This window comes from Oryctolagus cuniculus, chromosome 17 (genome assembly GCF_051225735.1).
Source record: "Oryctolagus cuniculus isolate XC-2025 breed Fujian yellow rabbit chromosome 17, ASM5122573v1, whole genome shotgun sequence".
Classification (NCBI taxonomy): domain Eukaryota; kingdom Metazoa; phylum Chordata; class Mammalia; order Lagomorpha; family Leporidae; genus Oryctolagus; species Oryctolagus cuniculus.
In genome coordinates, this window is record NC_142883.1 from 1,514,133 (window position 1) to 1,532,310 (window position 18,178).

At 64.3% G+C, this 18,178-nt stretch overlaps 1 protein-coding gene across 2 annotated transcripts in view; it reads right to left on the reverse strand.

Moving 5' to 3' along the window:
* The window catches only part of RPTOR (regulatory associated protein of MTOR complex 1), a 342,586-nt gene that overhangs the window by 28,608 nt on the left and 295,800 nt on the right, over positions 1-18,178 (reverse strand). For both annotated transcript variants that reach the window (XM_070060172.2, XM_070060173.2), the window contains 5 exons: positions 15,750-15,890; positions 12,939-13,056; positions 11,453-11,593; positions 10,448-10,606; positions 1,170-1,288 (listed from right to left, as the gene is read on the reverse strand). In XM_070060172.2, coding sequence (XP_069916273.1) covers positions 1,170-1,288; positions 10,448-10,606; positions 11,453-11,593; positions 12,939-13,056; positions 15,750-15,890 — 678 coding nt within the window. The remainder of the gene's footprint in view (positions 1-1,169; positions 1,289-10,447; positions 10,607-11,452; positions 11,594-12,938; positions 13,057-15,749; positions 15,891-18,178) is intronic.

Genomic DNA, 18,178 nt, shown 5'->3' on the forward strand with positions numbered 1-18,178 from the left:
GCTCCAGGGGGTGAGAGGGGGTCTGTGGGGGAGGCCCCTCGAGTCCTTGATGGGGTGCCCTCCGCTCACGGGAGGCAGGAGCCCATGAGGACAGGGATAAACACCAGGCCAAGCCCCAGCGCTCACGAGGCCTGGGAAGTGTGCAGCGTCCAAATGGAGCGGGACCCGCGCCTCCCCCTCAGGAGGGCAGAGTTCCAAGAGCAAACCGAGCCCAAAGGAGAAGCTCGCAAGCCGCAAAGGCCACGCTAGCGAGATGGAGAGCGGGCACGCGCAGACCGGCGAAGCCTGGCTCCTTGAAGCTGCCCTCAGCCGCAACAGTCGCGAGCAAGGGGAGCTGGGAGGGCATCACTGGAGGTCACAGACACCAGGGGACTGTGGCTGTCCACAGCCCGAGGGCTGGAGCTGCGGCAGGGCGGGTTAGGCCGCCACCTGCGCGGCACCAGTTCCAGCCCTGGCTGCTCCACTTCCGATCCAGCTCCTGCTGGCACACCTGGGAAAGCAGTAGAGGACGGACCCAGTGCTTGGGCCCCTGCACCCACGTGGGAGACTCAGATGGAGTCCCAAGCTCCTGGCTTTGGCCTGGCCCAGTGCTGGCTACTGCAGCCATTGGGGAAGCGAACCAGAGGATGGACGCTCTCTCTCTCTCTCTGTTAACTTCGCCTTTCAAATAAATAAAAATAAATCTTTTTTTGACAGGCAGATTTAGACAGTGAGAGAGAGAGAGACAGAGAGAAAGGTCTTCCTTTGCCGTTGGTTCACCCCCTAATGGCCACTGCTGCTGGTGCACCACACTGATCCGAAGGCAGGAGCCAGGTGCTTCTCCTGGTCTCCCATGGGGTGCAGGGCCCAAGCACTTGGGCCATCCTCCACTGCACTCCCGGGCCACAGCAGAGAGCTGGCCTGGAAGAGGGGCAACCGGGACAGAATCCAACACCCTGACCAGGACTAGAACCCGGGGTGCTGGTGCCACAGGTGGAGGATTAGCCTAGTGAGCCGTGGCGCCGGTCCAAAAATAAATCTTACAAAAAAAGGTACAATCTGGGTAAGCAAACCCTGGTGCTCCTGCAGACGTGGCCGGGGAAGCTGTTCCACGTGCTCCCAGCCCCCTTCACGGCTTCCTCGGGACAGACTGAGAGCTCGGGAGCGTGGAGACCGTGCCCGGCACCTACCTTGTAGGCGATGCTGTTGAGCACCTTCATGGCCAAGTCAGAGACGTCTGGGTAGGGGTCGGCAGCCAGGTGCAGCAGGACCCTCCAGATCTGGGTGTAGACGCTGTTAAAGGAAACCCCTAGGAGAGAGACGGGAGACGTTTCAGCAGCGGATGGCGCAGGTAGGAACGCTGCTGTCTTCAGAGGCGGCATCAGGAGGCGTGGCTTCCAAGAGCTGGGGGCGACAGGAAGCCCCCGTTTGGTATCGGCGGGACAGGCCCCGAGACCGGAGAACCCCAGTTGTGGGGGCCGCTGGGTCACACGGGTTCTTCCTCTGCCGTGGGGTCTTTCTTACAAGGAGAGCTGGGGCGGGGTGGGGGGTGGGGGTTTCCATGTGAAACACCTTAGCTGACGGCAAGCACGACCTAGACCTCACGTTCCGCTCCAGATCACCAGATAACGTGGCCTGTAACATGGTGTGTGTAATGTGGCGTGTGGGTGTGTGGGAAGGAACGTGGCCTGTAACGTGGCATGTGGGGTACATGGGAAGGAATGCGGCCTATAATGTGGCATGTGGGTGCGTGCGAAGGAACGTGGCCTGTAACGTGGCGTGTGGGTGCGTGGGAAGGAACGTGGCCTGTAACGTGGCGTGTGGGTGTGTGGGAAGGAACATGGCCTGTAACGTGGCATGTGGGGTACGTGGGAAGGAATGTGGCCTGCAATGTGGCATGTGGGAATGTGCTTGTAACGTGGCGTGTGGGTGCGTGGGAAGGAACGTGGCCTGTAACGTGGCGTGTGGGTGCGTGGGAAGGAACGTAGCCTGTAACGTGGCGTGTGGGAAGGAACGTGGCCTGTAACGTGGCGTGTGGGTGCGTGGGAAGGAACGTGGCCTGTAACGTGGCGTGTGGGAAGGAACGTGGCCTGTAACGTGGCGTGTGGGTGCGTGGGAAGGAACGTGGCCTGTAACGTGGCGTGTGGGTGCGTGGGAAGGAAGCTCTGTTCACATCCTGCTCTGCCTTCAGCCCACCCCACACGTGGCACAGCTCTGCGTTTCCCAAGAGGGTGTGTGATGGAACCTCTGTCCCCAGGGATCTCCAAGCCAGGGTGTGTGCACTTGACGTGGGGTCTGTGCCCAGGCGTGGGGGGGGGATGAGACCGGACTCCACGGGGACTCAGATACGCCAACAGATGTGGTCGCAAGCTCTGGACAAGGAGACAGAGCAGGCTTGCTGAGCCGTCCACGGGGACGGCTGCTCACGCCGACCTGGCCCCTCGGCCATGCCAACGGCAGGTGCACCCTGGCATCGGGGAAGAGCACAGAGGACACGCACCTGTGTGACCCTCAGGCCACGCCACAGCCCTGCCACCGCGCTGCCCCAGGGAGATGCAGAGGAGTGACAGAGGCGGGGAGGCGACAGCCAGCACAAAGGAAGTGGACTTCGCAGAGAAGCAGGACCGAAATGTGCGTGGGCAAACCAGAGACAGTGAGGGCCGTGTGCTCAGGAGCCAAGGGGAGCAGTGGGCCACAGGGAGGAGGCCTCGGGGGGGCGGTCAGCACGGGCAGGAGAGGGAGGAAGGCAGCCCTGGTGGAGGCGCGAGCCGAGGCTGCCCGAGGACAGGAGGGGCTGGGTGTGGGCAGTGGCAGCGCCTGGCTCTGCCCTGGAGGCGGAGCGGCAGAGACCCCCGCTCGGGGCGAGGAGACAGCCACGCAGCACTGCAGCTGCGTTCGGGGCAGCTGGGCGATTTGCTGAAGGCTTGTTCCGTGACAGAGACGAAAGATTCCGCGTAAGCCAGGACTGTGTGTCAGGTGATGGCCAGCGCCCAAGAAATCCCTGTGTCCTCACGCGGGGCCGGGACATCAGAGGTGCTGTCGGAGGAGGCTTCTGGGCGAGCACAGGGCTCAAGTGGCCTGAGTTTCGCTGGGCACGTTCAAGTCTGGAGACAAGAGGTGGGCGAGGGCCAAGAACAAACTCGGGGGCAGGCACAGTCGTGTGTGGGTGCAGAGGCCTCTCCATCAGCTCCGCCCACCCTCGCCCTCGGATCTGCACAGCGAGGTCGGCACCACGTCCTCCCCGCTGGTCTGGCTGTGGGCCACCGAGGCAGGAGCTGCCCACGTGCAGTGCGGCCAGGAGATCTGCTCTCCCGCCCGCGTGGCCAGCGGAGGAGAACGCTCCGAGAAGAGTCCACAGAAACCTGGCCGGCTACTCCCTCCCCACGCTGGGGGGCATCCAAGCGCCCAGCTGCCGTCCCAGGGGAGAGAGGCCTCCCTGCGGCTCCTCCTGAAACACCGGTGCCCGAAGGCCCAGCCCTCAGTGGCCATTCCTGAGGGCAAGTCGGCTTGCCCCTGCTGGTGACTTAGTGTTTTCCACTGAGGGGAAGTCCTTCTTCAGGGTCAGGCCCCACCGTGCAGCAGTCCTGACTGCCTACTGTGTGCCAGGCCCCATGTCCCTGAGGGTCAGCAGGTGCACTGCTGGGCAGCCGGGGCGCTCTGGCATCTGCAACGGCAGGCAGACTTGCACCGCAGATGGAAACCAGTGCAGCTGTTCCCCCGCAGTGCCCTGCCTGCTTCATTCAGAGGCAGAACAGGGCCTAACAACTCCTGCACCCCACGGCTCTGCCACGGCCGTCTGGATTTATGAGCAAAGCCGAAGGAAACTGTTTGTAAAATCAGTTCAGACTCTGTGGGCTAAGCCCCAACACTGATTCTCCTGGCCCAGCGGCCAGCCTGCCCTAGGAACCACGCTCCTCATCACGTAAGGACCACGCTCTCATGGGGAGGAGGGCGGTGGGCAGGTGGACGTCGCTCTGAGTTGCTCTCATGATAGGGCCTGAACCTGAACCCACAGGCGACGCGTTTCCCCCTCACAGCCATGCTCAGAAGAAAAGGAGCTCCAAGCTGAGCCCGAAACGACAAGTTCTCACAGAGACCTCAGCTGGCCAGCGCTTCTGTTCACTAGCTCCTCTCCCGCCTGTGGCTCGCAGGCGGCCCCTGGCCGAGTGGCACCGCGGCAGCAGTTTCTTGGAATTGTGGCTGCCGCATGGCACCGAGCCACGAGGGGCAGGGCTGCTGACGATCAGCCGCGGGGAGGGGATGATACCAGCGAGGTGCATGGCCCTCGGCCGACAGCACAGTAACCCGGTGCAGATGCTGGGCGAGAGGGACCCAGGTCCACCTCCCCACGCAGACCCTGGGAAGGGGCCTCGGATCAGCAGCAACAGGACCAGGCTCAGCCACGCCGGGCGACAGGAAGAGCAGCTCTCGCTGTCACTTATTTTGTGAAGTTCTATTTTTATGACTCGATTTTCCGCAGATTTGACTCTGCTGTAGCCCTGTTTGTGAAACACGAGGGCGAGAACAGTGTCATGCGGCCCGTCTCAGCTGCGCATGACCGGCAGCCATCCGACCCCGCGCTAACGGAATCGTGGACTGTGTCCCACGTCTCCCCTTGGCGTGGCTACGACGGCTGCTCTCCCGTGCTCCCTGCTCCGGCAGCTGCTCTGCTCTCAGCCTGCTGTCTTCAGCACAGAGGGCCCGGCTGGCGGCGGTTCTGCTGGGGGGAGCTGCGAGCCCGTCACCTGGACCCAGGCCCGCAGAGTGGGCTTGCGGCCTCTCGCGCCTGAACCTGGCACGGGGTGGCCCAGCGCCTCCCACCCACTCCGGGGCCTCGGCATTGGCCCCTTTCTTGCGGGTCCCTTCCCTGGGTGCCAGCGGGTGAGCCCCGGCGACTGCGTCTCCTCAGGGCCCGCTCCCGTGACACGGAGTGGCCTTTAGGAGAATCTTGCTGGCCGGGACCCCGGCTGCTCCCCCGGACTGGTGGCCGGCCCATGTGCAGCCCCCTCCCCTCCTCGGCGTCCCTACGAGACACACTCGGTGACGGCTGTGCACCAAGGGCTCTGGTCGCAGGACACAACCTTGCAGCACTGGGGAACAAGTCAACGGGCTGCGAACCCTTCCTCCAGGGTGCACCCGCCCCGCGGCAACACCCCCGCCTGCGCATCCCGCACTGGGCTGCTGCACCCCGGCTGTGCCCTGCGGGGCCCCCGAGCTCACTGCCTTGGGGCTCTGGAGCCACGGGAGGGGCTCCCTGACACCAGGCCAGAGAGGAAAGCAAAGGAGGACGGACTGGCTGGCCATGCTGGAATGGGCAGAGCTTGACCGGCCACAGCCTCTGCTTGGACCCCCAAGAGCCTGGGTGGGCCTGGGTGGGCCTGGGGGTCCAGGCAGTGTCCGTCTGGGGCTTGGGTCTTTTCTCTCAGAGCTGTCACTCCCACCTCAAATTCTGAGTGAGGACTTGAACCCGGCTCTCCTGCAGCACTGGGCGGGTGTGGAGAGGTGGGTGGAGCCCACCCTCGGCCCTAGGCCCCATGTGACTCGGGCTCTGCTGCTGACCACACATGACAGCAGCGAGGGCTGGGGTCTCGGGGTGACTGGGGCTGGCTCCCGTCCCTCAGCGGACGCCACCTTGGACTTGTTACTACGGAGATGCGATTTTAAGGGAGTATAAGATGCTACTGTGGGGGCCGGCGCCGCGGCTCACTAGGCTAATCCTCCACCTTGCGGCGCCGGCACCCCAGGTTCTAGTCCCGGTCGGGGCGCCGGATTCTGTCCCGGTTGCCCCTCTTCCAGGCCAGCTCTCTGCTGTGGCCCAGGAGTGCAGTGGAGGATGGCCCAAGTGCTTGGGCCCTGCACCTCATGGGAGACCAGGAGAAACACCTGGCTCCTGCCATCGGATCAGTGTGGTGCGCCGGCCACAGCAGCCATTGGAGGGTGAACCAACGGCAAAGGAAGACCTTTCTCTCTGTCTCTCTCTCTCACTGTCCACTCTGCCTGTCAAAAAAAAAAAAAAAAAAAGACGCTACTGTGGGGACTGGCACCGTGGCCCAGTGGGTTAAGCTACCGCCTGCGACTCTGGCATCCTGTATGGGCGCTGGTTCGAGTCCTGGCTGCTCCACTTCCGATCCAGCTCCCTGCTGTGGCCTGGGAAAGCAGCAGAAGACGGGCCAAGTGCTTGTACCCATGTGGGAGACGGAGTTCCCCACATGGGACGGAGTTCCCCACACATGGATGGAGTTCCTGGCTCCTGGCTTCGGCCTGACCCAGCCCTGACTGTTGTGGCCATGGGCAGTGAACCAGTGGATGGAAGATTCTCTCTCTCTCTTTCTCTCTCTCTAACTGTTTCAAATAAATAAAAATAAATATTTTATTAAAAAAATAAAAAATAAACAAAAAGAGTGGAGGAAACGGGCCCTGGCCCAGGCCTCTGTTTGCACGCTTGCCAGTGCTTGGCAGTGTCGCCTGACTCCAGCTTCCTGCTTCTGCGCCCCCTCGGAGCAGCAGATGCTGGTGTCAGTGGCTGGGTCCCTGCACCCACATGGGAGACCTGGGTGGAGCTCCTGGCTCCTGGCTTTGGCCGGCCCAGCCCTGGCTGGTGTGGGTATTTAGGGAGTGAACCAGCAGGTGGGAGATCTGCCTGTCTCTCAAATAAACACAAGAAACGTATTTCTAAAACCTGAAAGCGGTGTATCCCAGCTCAGAACAGACGCCATCTGGGATGCGTCTTTCTGGCGAGAGCCCACCTGCACCGCAGGTCTCCACCCTCTGTGTATCTCAGCAAACAGCCGGACGCGCCAACCTGCCCTGCTACTCGTCAACGTCGACCACAGACGAGCATTTCTGCACTCAGCCCTCGCTGTCGGGGGTGTGCGGTGAGCAGAGCCCCCACCCAATTCAGGCTCACTGCCCTGGAGCACGCGGTGCCAGCCTGGACCCCACATCCATTCGGAGGACCCTCGGGGCGGCCGCTCAGAGCCTCCCCGAGCACACAGGCGTCTGGCGGGAGTGACCTCAGCCGGGTCCCGAGTTCTCTCGTCACAGCCGTCTCACACGGGTCAGGGCTATCTCACACCGCGACGCGATGCAACGCAAAGAGCGAATTCGCGCCAAGGCAGAGAAATCCTATCGGCAAGAGGGAAGCCACTGGAGCCGAGCGCGCCAGGAGACAGCCTCAGAGTTGACGAGCTGTTTCCAACTTCAGAGCTGAGACAGGAACAAAGATGGGAACACGAAGCCCACAGACGCGGCAAAGCCAGGACCTGACAAAACAAAGACACGATGGACGTCTCGCAGGACGGAGCGAGAGGAGGACACAAGGAAAGCCGCGAGGGGCACGGCGGAAAGACCGGCCACTGGGTAATGGACAGCGTCCCAGGAGAGGGGACGGCCCCAGGGCCATGGACGGCGTCCCAGGAGAGGGGATGGCCCCAGGGTCACGGACGGCATCCCAGGAGAGGGGACGGCCTGAGGGTCACGGATGGCGTCCCAGGAGAGGGGACGGCCCCAGGGTAATGGACCAAGAAAATGTATAGATCCTGCTACAGCCAGACACATGGGAGGCGAGTTCAGATCTGCCCAGAGAATCGCACCGCTGCCCACAGTCCAGAGGCACGTTCTCTGATACCCAGAGGACACACAGCTTCCGCTGTGGGAGGGAGTCCTAGCCAGTTTCACGAGGCTGACAGAAACCTGACACACAAACCAGCTAAACACAGAACAAAGTAGAAAAACCGGAAACCAGATCTGCCCAGAACACAGACAGGAGCATTCCAGATAAAACACTGGGGAGCTCAGTGCAAAAGTGCCAAAGGGAATCACTAACGGGCTTTCCCAGGGACCGGGTGGTTTACGCGGACACTATAATCACGCACTGCGCCAATCAACAATGACAGCAAGAGACACGGAAAACATTCAGCTTCATCCATGAAGAAAGTTCCCAAGCACCTAGACCAGAACTCACGGGCACAGCCAAGGGGAAGCCACCAGGAAGTGCACGGGCAGCTCAAGGCGTCGCCCGCCCACGCTGCTGAAGAGACGCCCCTCAAATTCACGAAGACCACCAGGCGCCGGCGACTGACCGGTGCGCCAGGTCATACGCTGGCCCCGAGCCCGCGGACGAGGTGAGTCCACGGACAGGCGCCCGGCGACTGACCGGTGTGCCAGGTCATACGCCGGCCCCGAGCCCACGGACGAGGTGAGTCCACGGACAGGCGCCCAGCGACTGACCGGTGCGCCAGGTCATACGCCGGCCCCGAGCCCACGGACGAGGTGAGTCCACGGACAAGCGCCTGGCGACTGACCGGTGCGCCAGGTCATACGCCAGCCCCGAGCTCAAGGACAGGTGTGTCCTGCTCCCGGCGGAGGCTCCTCCACACTGCAGGGCGCCAGCTCCCCACCCCCATCTCGTTCCACACAATTCCAAACAGCCCACGTGGCTCCCGTGGACACAGGAACTCTGGCCACGTCGAAACAGCCGAGCGCTAACTAAGGCCGGGACGGTCTGCAGGATAAACTGGTTGAGGATTTGGTCCAAGAGCTGTGTCCGTGGCGACTGCATCAGCTCGGCACACAGCCCTTGGGGGAACGCGGCGAGGGCCAGACCGCCTGCCCAGCAGCAGGGGACGGAGTGCACGAGGGAAAAAGATAAAAATAAAAGCAGGGTCCCCACCGCACCCTGATTCAAGGATAAATATCAAGACAGCATGAAAGGAGAGCTAGACCTTTAGCAGAAAACACAGAAGACCGTGGAGACACTGGGCAAGAGGAAAACTCAAGACACACAAAGCCTGATTACAGAGAAACAGGCATCAGGTCCAGGTGGCGCGAAGACAGGACGAAGCCGGGCTGGACGCCGTGTGGCGGGTCTGTCGACTGCGGCCCGGCACCCAGACTCCTGCTGCGCGTCTGCACTCAGAGCGAGGAAGGCAGCGCCGCGGCACACTTGCGAGGCAATGAGCGGGTACTCAGAAGCAGAGACCTGGAAGCCAGATCCGTGCCTCCGGCAGCGGCATGGCGCGAGCACGCGGGAGGGGCGCAGAGCGACAGCCCCTGGGCCTCGCTAGGTGCAGCCGGGAGCGCGCTCTGCAGAGCCCTCCGGCAGGGCCCTCACTCCCAGGTGAGACTGCCGGGGCGGGGGCACGCGTGAGTCCCTGCTGGCGTGTGCACCGCGGCACCCGGCAGGCGCCAGGCAGCGCACGTGGGCAGAGGTGGGCGCCAGAACAAGCGAGCAGGCAGGACGTGCGGTGGTGAGAGGCACTCAGGCGGGGGCACCCCTGCCCCGGCCCTCTCCTTCACTAACAGCCACAGCCAAAATCAAAACAGGCTCTCGGGACGGCACGGAGCAGAGCCCATTCTGGAGGGGGGAGTGGACTGGGAAGGCGGCATTAAGACATCACTTGGCCAGAGTTCTGAGTGAACAGGGAGCCGGCCAGGCCAGGAGCCCAGCAGAGCCCAGGGGCAGCGGGGCAGGGTCCCCTGGAGGCAGGGGCCAGGTCCTGCATTTGCTTACGGACGAGGGAACAGAGAAGGAGGCAGGCAAGTAGCCCCACTGGCCATCACCAGGAGGCTGCGACAGAAGCCGAGTGAGGAGAACATCACAGGGGACGACTACGTATCCTTCCTGTGTCTCTGTGTTTAATTCCAAGGCAGGGCCACAGAGACACACACAGAGACAGAGCGCCAGAGAGAGCGAGGGAGAGGGAGGGAGAGCGAGAGGGAGCGAGAGAGAACAAGAGAGCGAGAGACAGAGAGAGAGCGAGAGACAGTGAGAGAGCGAGAGACAGAGAGCGAGCGAGAGAGAGCAAGAGAGCGAGAGAGAGCGAGAGAGCGAGAGAGAGAGAGAGCGAGAGACAGAGAGAGAGAGCGAGAGAGAGAGCGAGAGACAGAGAGCGAGCGAGAGAGCGAGAGAGAGCGAGAGCGAGCTCTTCTGGTTCACTCCCACCCAGATGTCTGCAGCTGCTGGGCTGGGTCAGGCCAAAGCCAGCAGCTGGCCGCTCCCCAGGCCCTCACGGCAGTGGTCCTGGCGGGGGAACCAGAAACGTACGTTCAGGGCACAAGACAGAAACCAGAGCCCCATCTCCAACGTCCATCTCCAGGGGCACTCTGGGAGGGAGGGGTGCGGGGCACAGCCGAGGGCCCTCAGCCTGCACTGCTGCCACCCGAGCACTGGGGCCTGCGGCGGCGCCCTGACCTCTGCCCACTCCGCGCCAGGGCAGAGGCACCCCCACTCGCACCGAGCGGCCCGGGGTAAAACCACCGGGCTGAGAACACAGCTCGGAGCGCGGGGCACTCGGGCAGGCGTGCGCACCGAGGGAGGGCGGCGGGAGGTTCCGGCGGCCGCCCGACCCGCTGCCCACTGGCCTGGCTGTGAGCCAGCGCCCGCCAAGTCCGTGGCCGAGCGGCCCCGCGCCCGCACCTCCTCTCCCCCACTCCCGCAGCTGTGGCGGGGCGAGGGCTGGGCGCTCACCGATGAGGGAGTTGAGCGAGGAGTAGGAGCTCACGCGGCGCATCTTGTCGATGGTCTCGAAGGACAGGATGTACTCCTCGTTCTCCGGGCTGCCCAGGGTGCTGCTGGCGCTGCTGCTGGTGCTGAGGTTGCCGGGGGAGAAGGCCACCGAGCTGCCCGCTGCAGGACACGGCGCAGGGCGTCGGGTGCGGCTCAGGCACCCCTGGCCTTGCTCTGTGGCTCCTGGCCTGCCTCAGATGTGTCTGCTCCTGCACAATGAGGCTCACCACACACACACCCACACACACACACACCCCTGTGCACAGGTGGGTACACACCACACACGTACACACACACACACCTGTGCACATGTAGGTACACACACACACGTACACACACACCTGTGAACAGGTGGGGACACACACACACACACACCTGTGCACAGGTGGGTACACACACACACCTGTGCACATGTGGGTACACACACACGTACATACACACACACCTGTGCACAGGTGGGGACACACACACGTACACACACACGTACACACACACACGTACATACACCCCTGCACACAGGTGGGGACACACACACCCTGCCTCTTCTCCTTTGAACCAAGCTCCATGGCATGGTTACTCCTGGGAGACCGGGGCGGGGGGGTGGCTGTCTGAGGGTGTGGCTGTCTGAGGGGGGCGGCTGTCTGAGGGTGGCGGCTGTCTGAGGGTGGCGGCTGTCTGAGGGTGTGGCTGTCTGAGGGGGGCGGCTGTCTGAGGGGGGCGGCTGTCTGAGGGGGGCGGCTGTCTGAGGGGGCGGCTGTCTGAGGGTGTGGCTGTCTGAGGGCCACCTGTCCCCAGCTGAGCCTGTGGTCTCTGCAGATGTGCAGCACTGGCCACTGTGAGCAGAACCCCGGCTTCCGTGCTACGCCCGCGGCTGGCCAACCACCACGGCTGCAGACAGGGCAGACCCAGCGGCACGGCACCCCCGAGGCCCTCAGGGCCCAGGCCGCGAGCCCGCCCGCGCCCCACCTTCTTCTGTCAGGCTCAGGTTCTGCAGAGATTTGTTGAGGCTCCTGGCTGTGGTGACTGCGCGGATGTTTCCATACGAGCTCACAGAACGGAGTCTGGGGGTGCACGGACTCTCCCGCACCGGGGTCACGCTGCCCCCCTCTAGGGCAGAAGGGAAAGCGTTAGCGCCAGGCTTCCACAGAAGGGCAGCGGCTGCTCTGGGCACAGCAGGTTCAGTCGCTGCCCGGTTCCAGTCCCGGCTGCTCCGCTTCCCATCCAGCTCCCTCCTAACGCGGCTGGGAAGCAGTGGAAGATGCCCCAAGCGCTTGGGCCCTGCACCCGCGCGGGAGACCCGGACAGAGCTCCAGGCTGCCGGCTCGCAGCCATCCGGGGAGTGAACCAGCAGATGGAAGATCTCTCCCTCTCTCTAGTTCTGACTTTCAAATAACTAAACAAATCTATTTTTAAAAATTTATTTAAAAGGCAGAGTTAAGATTTATTTATTTGAAAGTCAGAATTAGAGAGAGAGGAGACACAGAGACAGAGACAGATCTTCAATCCAGTGGCTCACTCCCCACATGGCCACAACAGCTGGGGATGGGCTGGGCTGGTGAAGCCAGGAGCTTCCTCCAGGTCTCCCACATGGGTGCAGGGGCCCAAGCACTTGGGCCATCTTCTGCTGCTTTCCCAGGCCACAGCAGAGAGCTGGGTGGGAAGTGGAGCAGCCGGGACTAGAACTGGCACCCATATGGGATGCTGGCACTGCAGGCTGTGGCTTAACCCACTGTGCCACAGCACTGGGCCCAGTAAATCTTTAAATAAAACCTAAAAAAAAAAAAAAAGAAAAAGAAAAAAGGAAGGTCCTCGCCCTCTTGCCTCAGCTGCGGCGACAGGAGGTGGCGCCTGTTTCTGGGCAGGACCGAGCTGAGGGAAGGGGCTTTCAGCTCTGGGGCCATGGGCAGGAGCTGGAGAGCCCAGCAAGGCAGCTGCCTGTCTTTGAGAATGTTAAACGGCAAAAGGCCACACGGCACAGGACGGGGCCCACGCGGCCTCAGTGACATGGGCTGTGGGCTGCTGGGGCCTGGCCACTCTGGTTCTGCCACCCCTCCCAGGTCTGCTCCTGGTCACGAGCCCTCGGCAATGGCGGTGATGTTGGGGAGGGGTTGACCGTGTTCTCCAGAGAAAAGCAGACGCGAGAGGGGGAGCCTCCCGGCCTGACTCGGGGCCGCATGGGCCTGAGGTCACTCCTCGCCCACGTGCGTTCTCCACCCCCACGGCAGAAGTTCTGCCGTCCGCCACGATGTCCATGAATTTGATCGAAGGAAAGGGGGAGAGGAAGGGGGTCATTGCCCCCCACGGTTTGCTGAGCGCCTGAGACGGCCGGAGGCAGGCCTGAGGAACCCGACTGGAGCCCTGGCTCGGCGAGGGGCCTGGCCGGCAGCGGGAGGGGGCGGTGGCTTCTGCTGGAGCGGGGATGGGTTGCAGGGCTTCAAAAACAAGGGGGTACCTGTGGTCGCGGGGGAAGGCAGGGGGTAGTTCTTCTCCTCCTCCATGAACTGCAGGGCCACGGTGCAGAAGTTGCTTTCATACTGCACGACGAGATGACTCAGGGCCACCACCAGCTCCTGCCGAGAGGTACAGGGACGTGAACGCTCACCGGGCTGGTAACGAGACTCACGTCAGTGCCGGACGCCTGAGACGCCACAGAGAGAGAGAGGTCCAAACACAACCCTGCGACCAGTGTTAGAGACAGGACCCTTCCAGCTGTTGTGAGAGGGGGTGCAAAGCAAGGGGCCTCCCCGGGCTCCACACGCAGGGGCTGCAGAGCAGGGGGTGCCTCTCCGGGCTCCACATGCAGGGGCTGCAGAGCAGGGGGTGCCTCTCCAGGCCCCATGGGTGGCCTCATGCTTGCCGGAGTTGCACGCTGTTAGCCCTGGTGCAGGGAGTGGCCTTATGGGGCCTGAGCTCTCGTGGGGTGCGGGCTGCTTCCTGCCCGGCCTCTGGTCACACTGAACAGCGAGTGCCCGCCTCTGGCTCCCCTCCCCCACCCCGCCCAGTCAAGTCCTCCCATCTCCGGGCGGTTTGCAGAGGGAGGAGACGTTTAGCGAGGGTCTGGGGAACAGAGCAGCCTTCCCTTCCGACGCGTGTGAGCTCATCACGGTGCAATCTTCAACACGTGTCGTCAGGACACACGTGGCTCGGACCAAACACGTGGCTGGGGGCGGGGGCTGGCTCACAAGCACTTGCGAACGAAACCTAAAGTATCCAGACAGTTCTTACGTCTGTCCTAAGGCCGACAACAGCGAGTGAGCTTGGAACACGGGCGCTGGGCCCTGGGGCTGGGGTCACAAACAGCACCCCGGCCCACCCTGCCCGACAAGGTCGGTGCCCGCAAGTGTGCAACCTGCAGATTCTCCTCAGGACCAGCAAGGTCCGAGTAACAAGGGCGGCCCCGCGTGCCTGCCGGCTCCAGCCTGTCAGTGAGCTCCTAGACAGTGGAGGACAACGCGGCAGATGTGGGAGGAGGCGTAAACGCCACGTCACAAAGAGCCGCCGGCACACCCTTGCTCTCTGGCGCCGCGGCGCTGAGCTGGGGAGCGGGCGGGGATCTGTGCCCTGCCTGCCCTGCAGCCAGAGCCACACTCCAGTCCCCCCAGGCTGGGGTCCCCAGGGGCCCTGGCGAAGATCAGCCACGCGGCTGCAGGCCCACAGGGAGTTCTGCGGCTCTGGGCCTGCTGGGCCGCGGGGTTGGGCAGGAGCTGGACGCAGGTTCTCCGGGGAGCAGAACAAAGGCTCCCGCCCGGCCGCTGCGCAGCGACACCCCTCAGAGGCCCTTCCTGCGGCCCTCTGCCACTGCCGGCCGAGGACAGGCTTGCGGGGGCACCCGTGGAGCAGATCCGAGGGAACCCCAGCTCCTGACAATGGGCCGCCAGAGGAGCCACGGCCGTCTCACTCGCACCACCTGAAGGATGAGCAGCCCCTGGGCACACGGTGGCCGACCCTGCCCAGGCCTCCGCACACACGCCTGCTTTGACCTCTCTCCTCCTCCCTCCCGTCCCCGGCTGACTCGGTCCAGGGAACGCTGCCCACCTCGGGGCGACGTTTTCTGAAGCGCCTTCGTGTCATCAGGGATTCCTCGTCAGGCGCCGCGCCCCCCCGCTCCAGAGCCTCAGGCGTCAGAGCCTGTGCGCTAGCAAGGACGGGGTGGGGGGGGGAGCGTGGGGAGCAGAGCATGCTGGTGCCGGCGCGTCTGGGTCCCAACAGCCTTGCAGCCTGCAGCTCTGGGGCGCACACAGCACAAGCGACCACCACGCTGCCCGTGGCAAAGTGGCGAGCCACGTCCGTGTGCCCTGGCACCCAGGGCTACAAGCAGGCTGGAGGCCCAGGGCCTGGCACTGCCCTCGGGATGCACGCGAGAGCTCCCGGGCTCCCGGGGACCGCGGGGACGCCCTCCCGGCCCACAATCAGTGCCTTCCTGCTCCAACAGCCGCTGGCAAGAAGCAGCTTTTCTCCCGTTAAACGTGAGTTTAACACAACAGAGGAGCTGCGGGCCTGCTGCAGCTGCCAGGGCCGTCCACGAGGGCCCTCTGACGCGGGAGAGAGGACTCGGCCTGGGCCGAAGGCAGCCGACAGCAGGGTGAGAACCGGCGAAGTGGGGCCTCGCGTGAACCTCGGGAGGGGGTGGTGGGGCGCGCCCGCCTGCTGTTCGGCTGTGGGGGGTGTAAGCGTGTTGGGGTCACGTCCCTCCCAGTGCCTCGATGCTGCCTGCTCATCAAACCAACAGCCCCAAGCCAGAGCACACAGCGAGCCACCCAGATGCCCGACACGCCGAGGAGGCACAGTGACGAGGGCGGCCCGTGGCCCCCGCAGGGCTGGCCTGCCTCCCCTGCCAGGCAGGATGCCGTCCACTCCAGCCGCCCCCGAGGCAGCGTGAGGCACAGGCAGGAACCAGGGCCCCCAGAAGCCCCTTTCTGGTGGGAGAATGAGGTTGTGGGGAGCCGGCGTTGGACAGGGGTGTAACCCGTGACGTTCCTACAGGTCATCAGGGAAGCAAACGTTTCCACGCTGCTAAAACCACATTCAGGTCACCGGTGGACACGGGGGGGGGGGGGGCGCTGCCCTCTGCAGCCACCACGGGGCATGAGCGCCTCCCAGGCAGGCAAGTCTACACAGACAAGCTCTGGGAGCACAGCCCGTTCCCTGCCTTGACAATGAGGCAAACACGCAGATCTGATGGAGAGACGCGATGCGGAGAGGGAAGCAGGCACAGGGCTGGGCTGGCGGGGGGGGGGGGGGGGAGCGCGCCGGGCTCACGCACCTTCCGCACCATGGGGCTCCCGTCGCTGATGAGCTGGGCCAGCATCATAGCCACGTTGTGGTCGATGGTGGTGGAGTGGTCTGTCCTCTCGGCAGAGTTGCCCACGAACGTGCCCAGAGCGAAGACGGCCGCGCAACGGACCTGCAAGGCAGGGCAGGGGTCAGTCAGGCCTGCGGACGCGTCCGCTGCCTGCAGGTCCGCCCCGCGCAGCTCCGTGTAGCTGGGCTCAGACAGGGCCCGTGCTGCAGCCGCACCTGAGCCGCGCTCCACGGCCAGAGCCACAGTGCTCGTGGCGGAACCCTCCGGGGACGCAAAAACCCAGGGAGCAAAAGGAGGAATCAGACAGGGGAGTCGCCCCAGACCTGCTGGGAGGCTGGGCCAGGGGAGTCGCCAGGGGAGTCACCGCGGCCCCCGCTGGGAGGCTGGGCCAGGGGAGTCGCCAGGGGAGTCGCCCCGCCCCCCCCCGCCCCCCCCGCCGGGAGGCTGGGCCAGGGGTGTCGCCAGGGTCCCTGCTGGGAGGCTGGGCCAGGGGAGTCGCCCCGGCCCCGCCCCGGGAGGCTGGGCCAGGGTGCAGAGATGGGAATCCAGACGGAGCTGGGCCTCTGGAAGGCTGGGCCGGCAGCGACGCCCACTGGAGACTGGGCTGGCTGTGGCGGGTGGGACCTTGGCTCAGCTCCGGCCTCCTGCACTGCGTGGTCCCAGCAGAGTCAGCCTCACAGACCCCGCCCCTCATCTCCAAAAACGAGCGCCGGGATGTGCCCTGCACAGGCCGGTTGGAGAGCAAAGGAAGTAACGGGTGAGGGCCGGCGCGGGGCGTAGCAGACAGAGCGCTGCCTGGGGGCCAGCAGCCCTTATGGGCGCCTGCTTGTGTCCCGGCTACTCCGCTTCTGATCCAAATTCCCGCTAACGGCCTGGGAAAAGCAGAAGATGGTCCAAGTGCTCGGGCCCGTGCCGCCCATGTAGGAGACCTGGAAGAAGCTCCTGCTTTGGCCTGGCTCAGTCCTGGCCATCAAGGACATCTAGGGAGTGAGCGAGCTAGCGGGTGGAAGAGCCCTCTGTGTCTCCCTCTCTGAAACTCTTCCAAATCAATCAATCAATCAATCTTAAACAAATGGGTGAAATCCCCAGAACACCCTTACCGGGGGAGCCCAAGTGGCCTGACCAGGGCCGGAGCCGCAGGCTGGGCCCCCACCAGGCAGGCAGACAGAAGCCCCGGACCCTGAGAAAGCTGCTGCCGCAGCCTCCCACACGGGTCCCGTCATCTACACGAGCCCCCCGCCGCTCCTGCCAGTGGCTTACAAATTAATCTAGAGCTGGAATCAGTTTGACTGCAGCACCGCCTGCCGCTAGCCATTCTGCAGACACAGCCGGGGGGAAGCCGGGCTCGCCTGCCCACGCTGACCGGGGCCTGCCGCGGCCACCTGAGTGCAGCGGGAATTCCAGGAACCTGCACGGCGGGGGGTGGCGTGGACAGAGTGGCCTGGGAGGGGTTCCCAAGGAGGAGGAGCACTGCTGGAGGGAGGGGGAGGGCAGGGAGTGGAGTGGTAGGCCCGAGGGGCAGGCGCAGGTGCAGGACGACCACTGCCAGGGCGGGACCTGGAGGAGGACGAGGCGGCGGCGGGCAGGACGGGAGGACCCGGTCACTTGGCGGGTGGGGGGAACAGAGCCGGAGAGTGGCTGTGGATGTGGAAGGCAGTGTGGGTCAGAGCCGGGCGTGGTGGTGGCGGGGAGCCGGTGGGGAAGGGGCGCCTCTGAGGGCTGCGGTCAGTGGGGAAGGGGCGCCTCTGAGGGCTGCGGTCAGTGGGGAAGGGGCGCCTCTGAGGGCTGCGGTCGCGTTAGCAGATGAGCCCCAGGCAGGGAGAGGGTTCACAGGCAGCAGCCCGAGGTGAGGAAGAGCCAGACGGGGAGGGAGGCAGCGCCAAGCCCCAGCCTTATTCACGCCACGGCAGAGCCTGCTGACGTCACACAGCAGCCGGAGTCCCGGCGAACGGCTTCCGGGGGCTCATCTGCAGAGGCTGACGCATCTGGCGGCGGCGGCTGCGAGAGCGACAAGGCTTTTCCTGGCTGTGGGGACGACGAGCAGCGTCCTGTCTGAGCTTCCTGCCAGGGCTCACGCTGGGCTCGCCCGCACCTGTGCCTGGCAGGTCCCCGCTCTGGGGCCTAAAGCCGGTGGTGGACAGACACGTCCCTGGTGCTGATGCGAGTGTGCACACGGGTGCAGGGAACGCGGGGCGGGGGGCTCTCTGTGGGGCTCCTGGGGGCCCTCCACAGGTGCTGCCCAGAGAAGCTCCCAGGGCAGACGGGCTCTTTGCGGTCAGCGTCTGGTCAGTCTGTGGTTCATCCTCACAGAGCACGGAGCAGCACACCGGCGTAGCAGACATTCTTCAGGCTCTGGCCGCACACCGGCTCCCACGCCCCTCTCTCTGCCC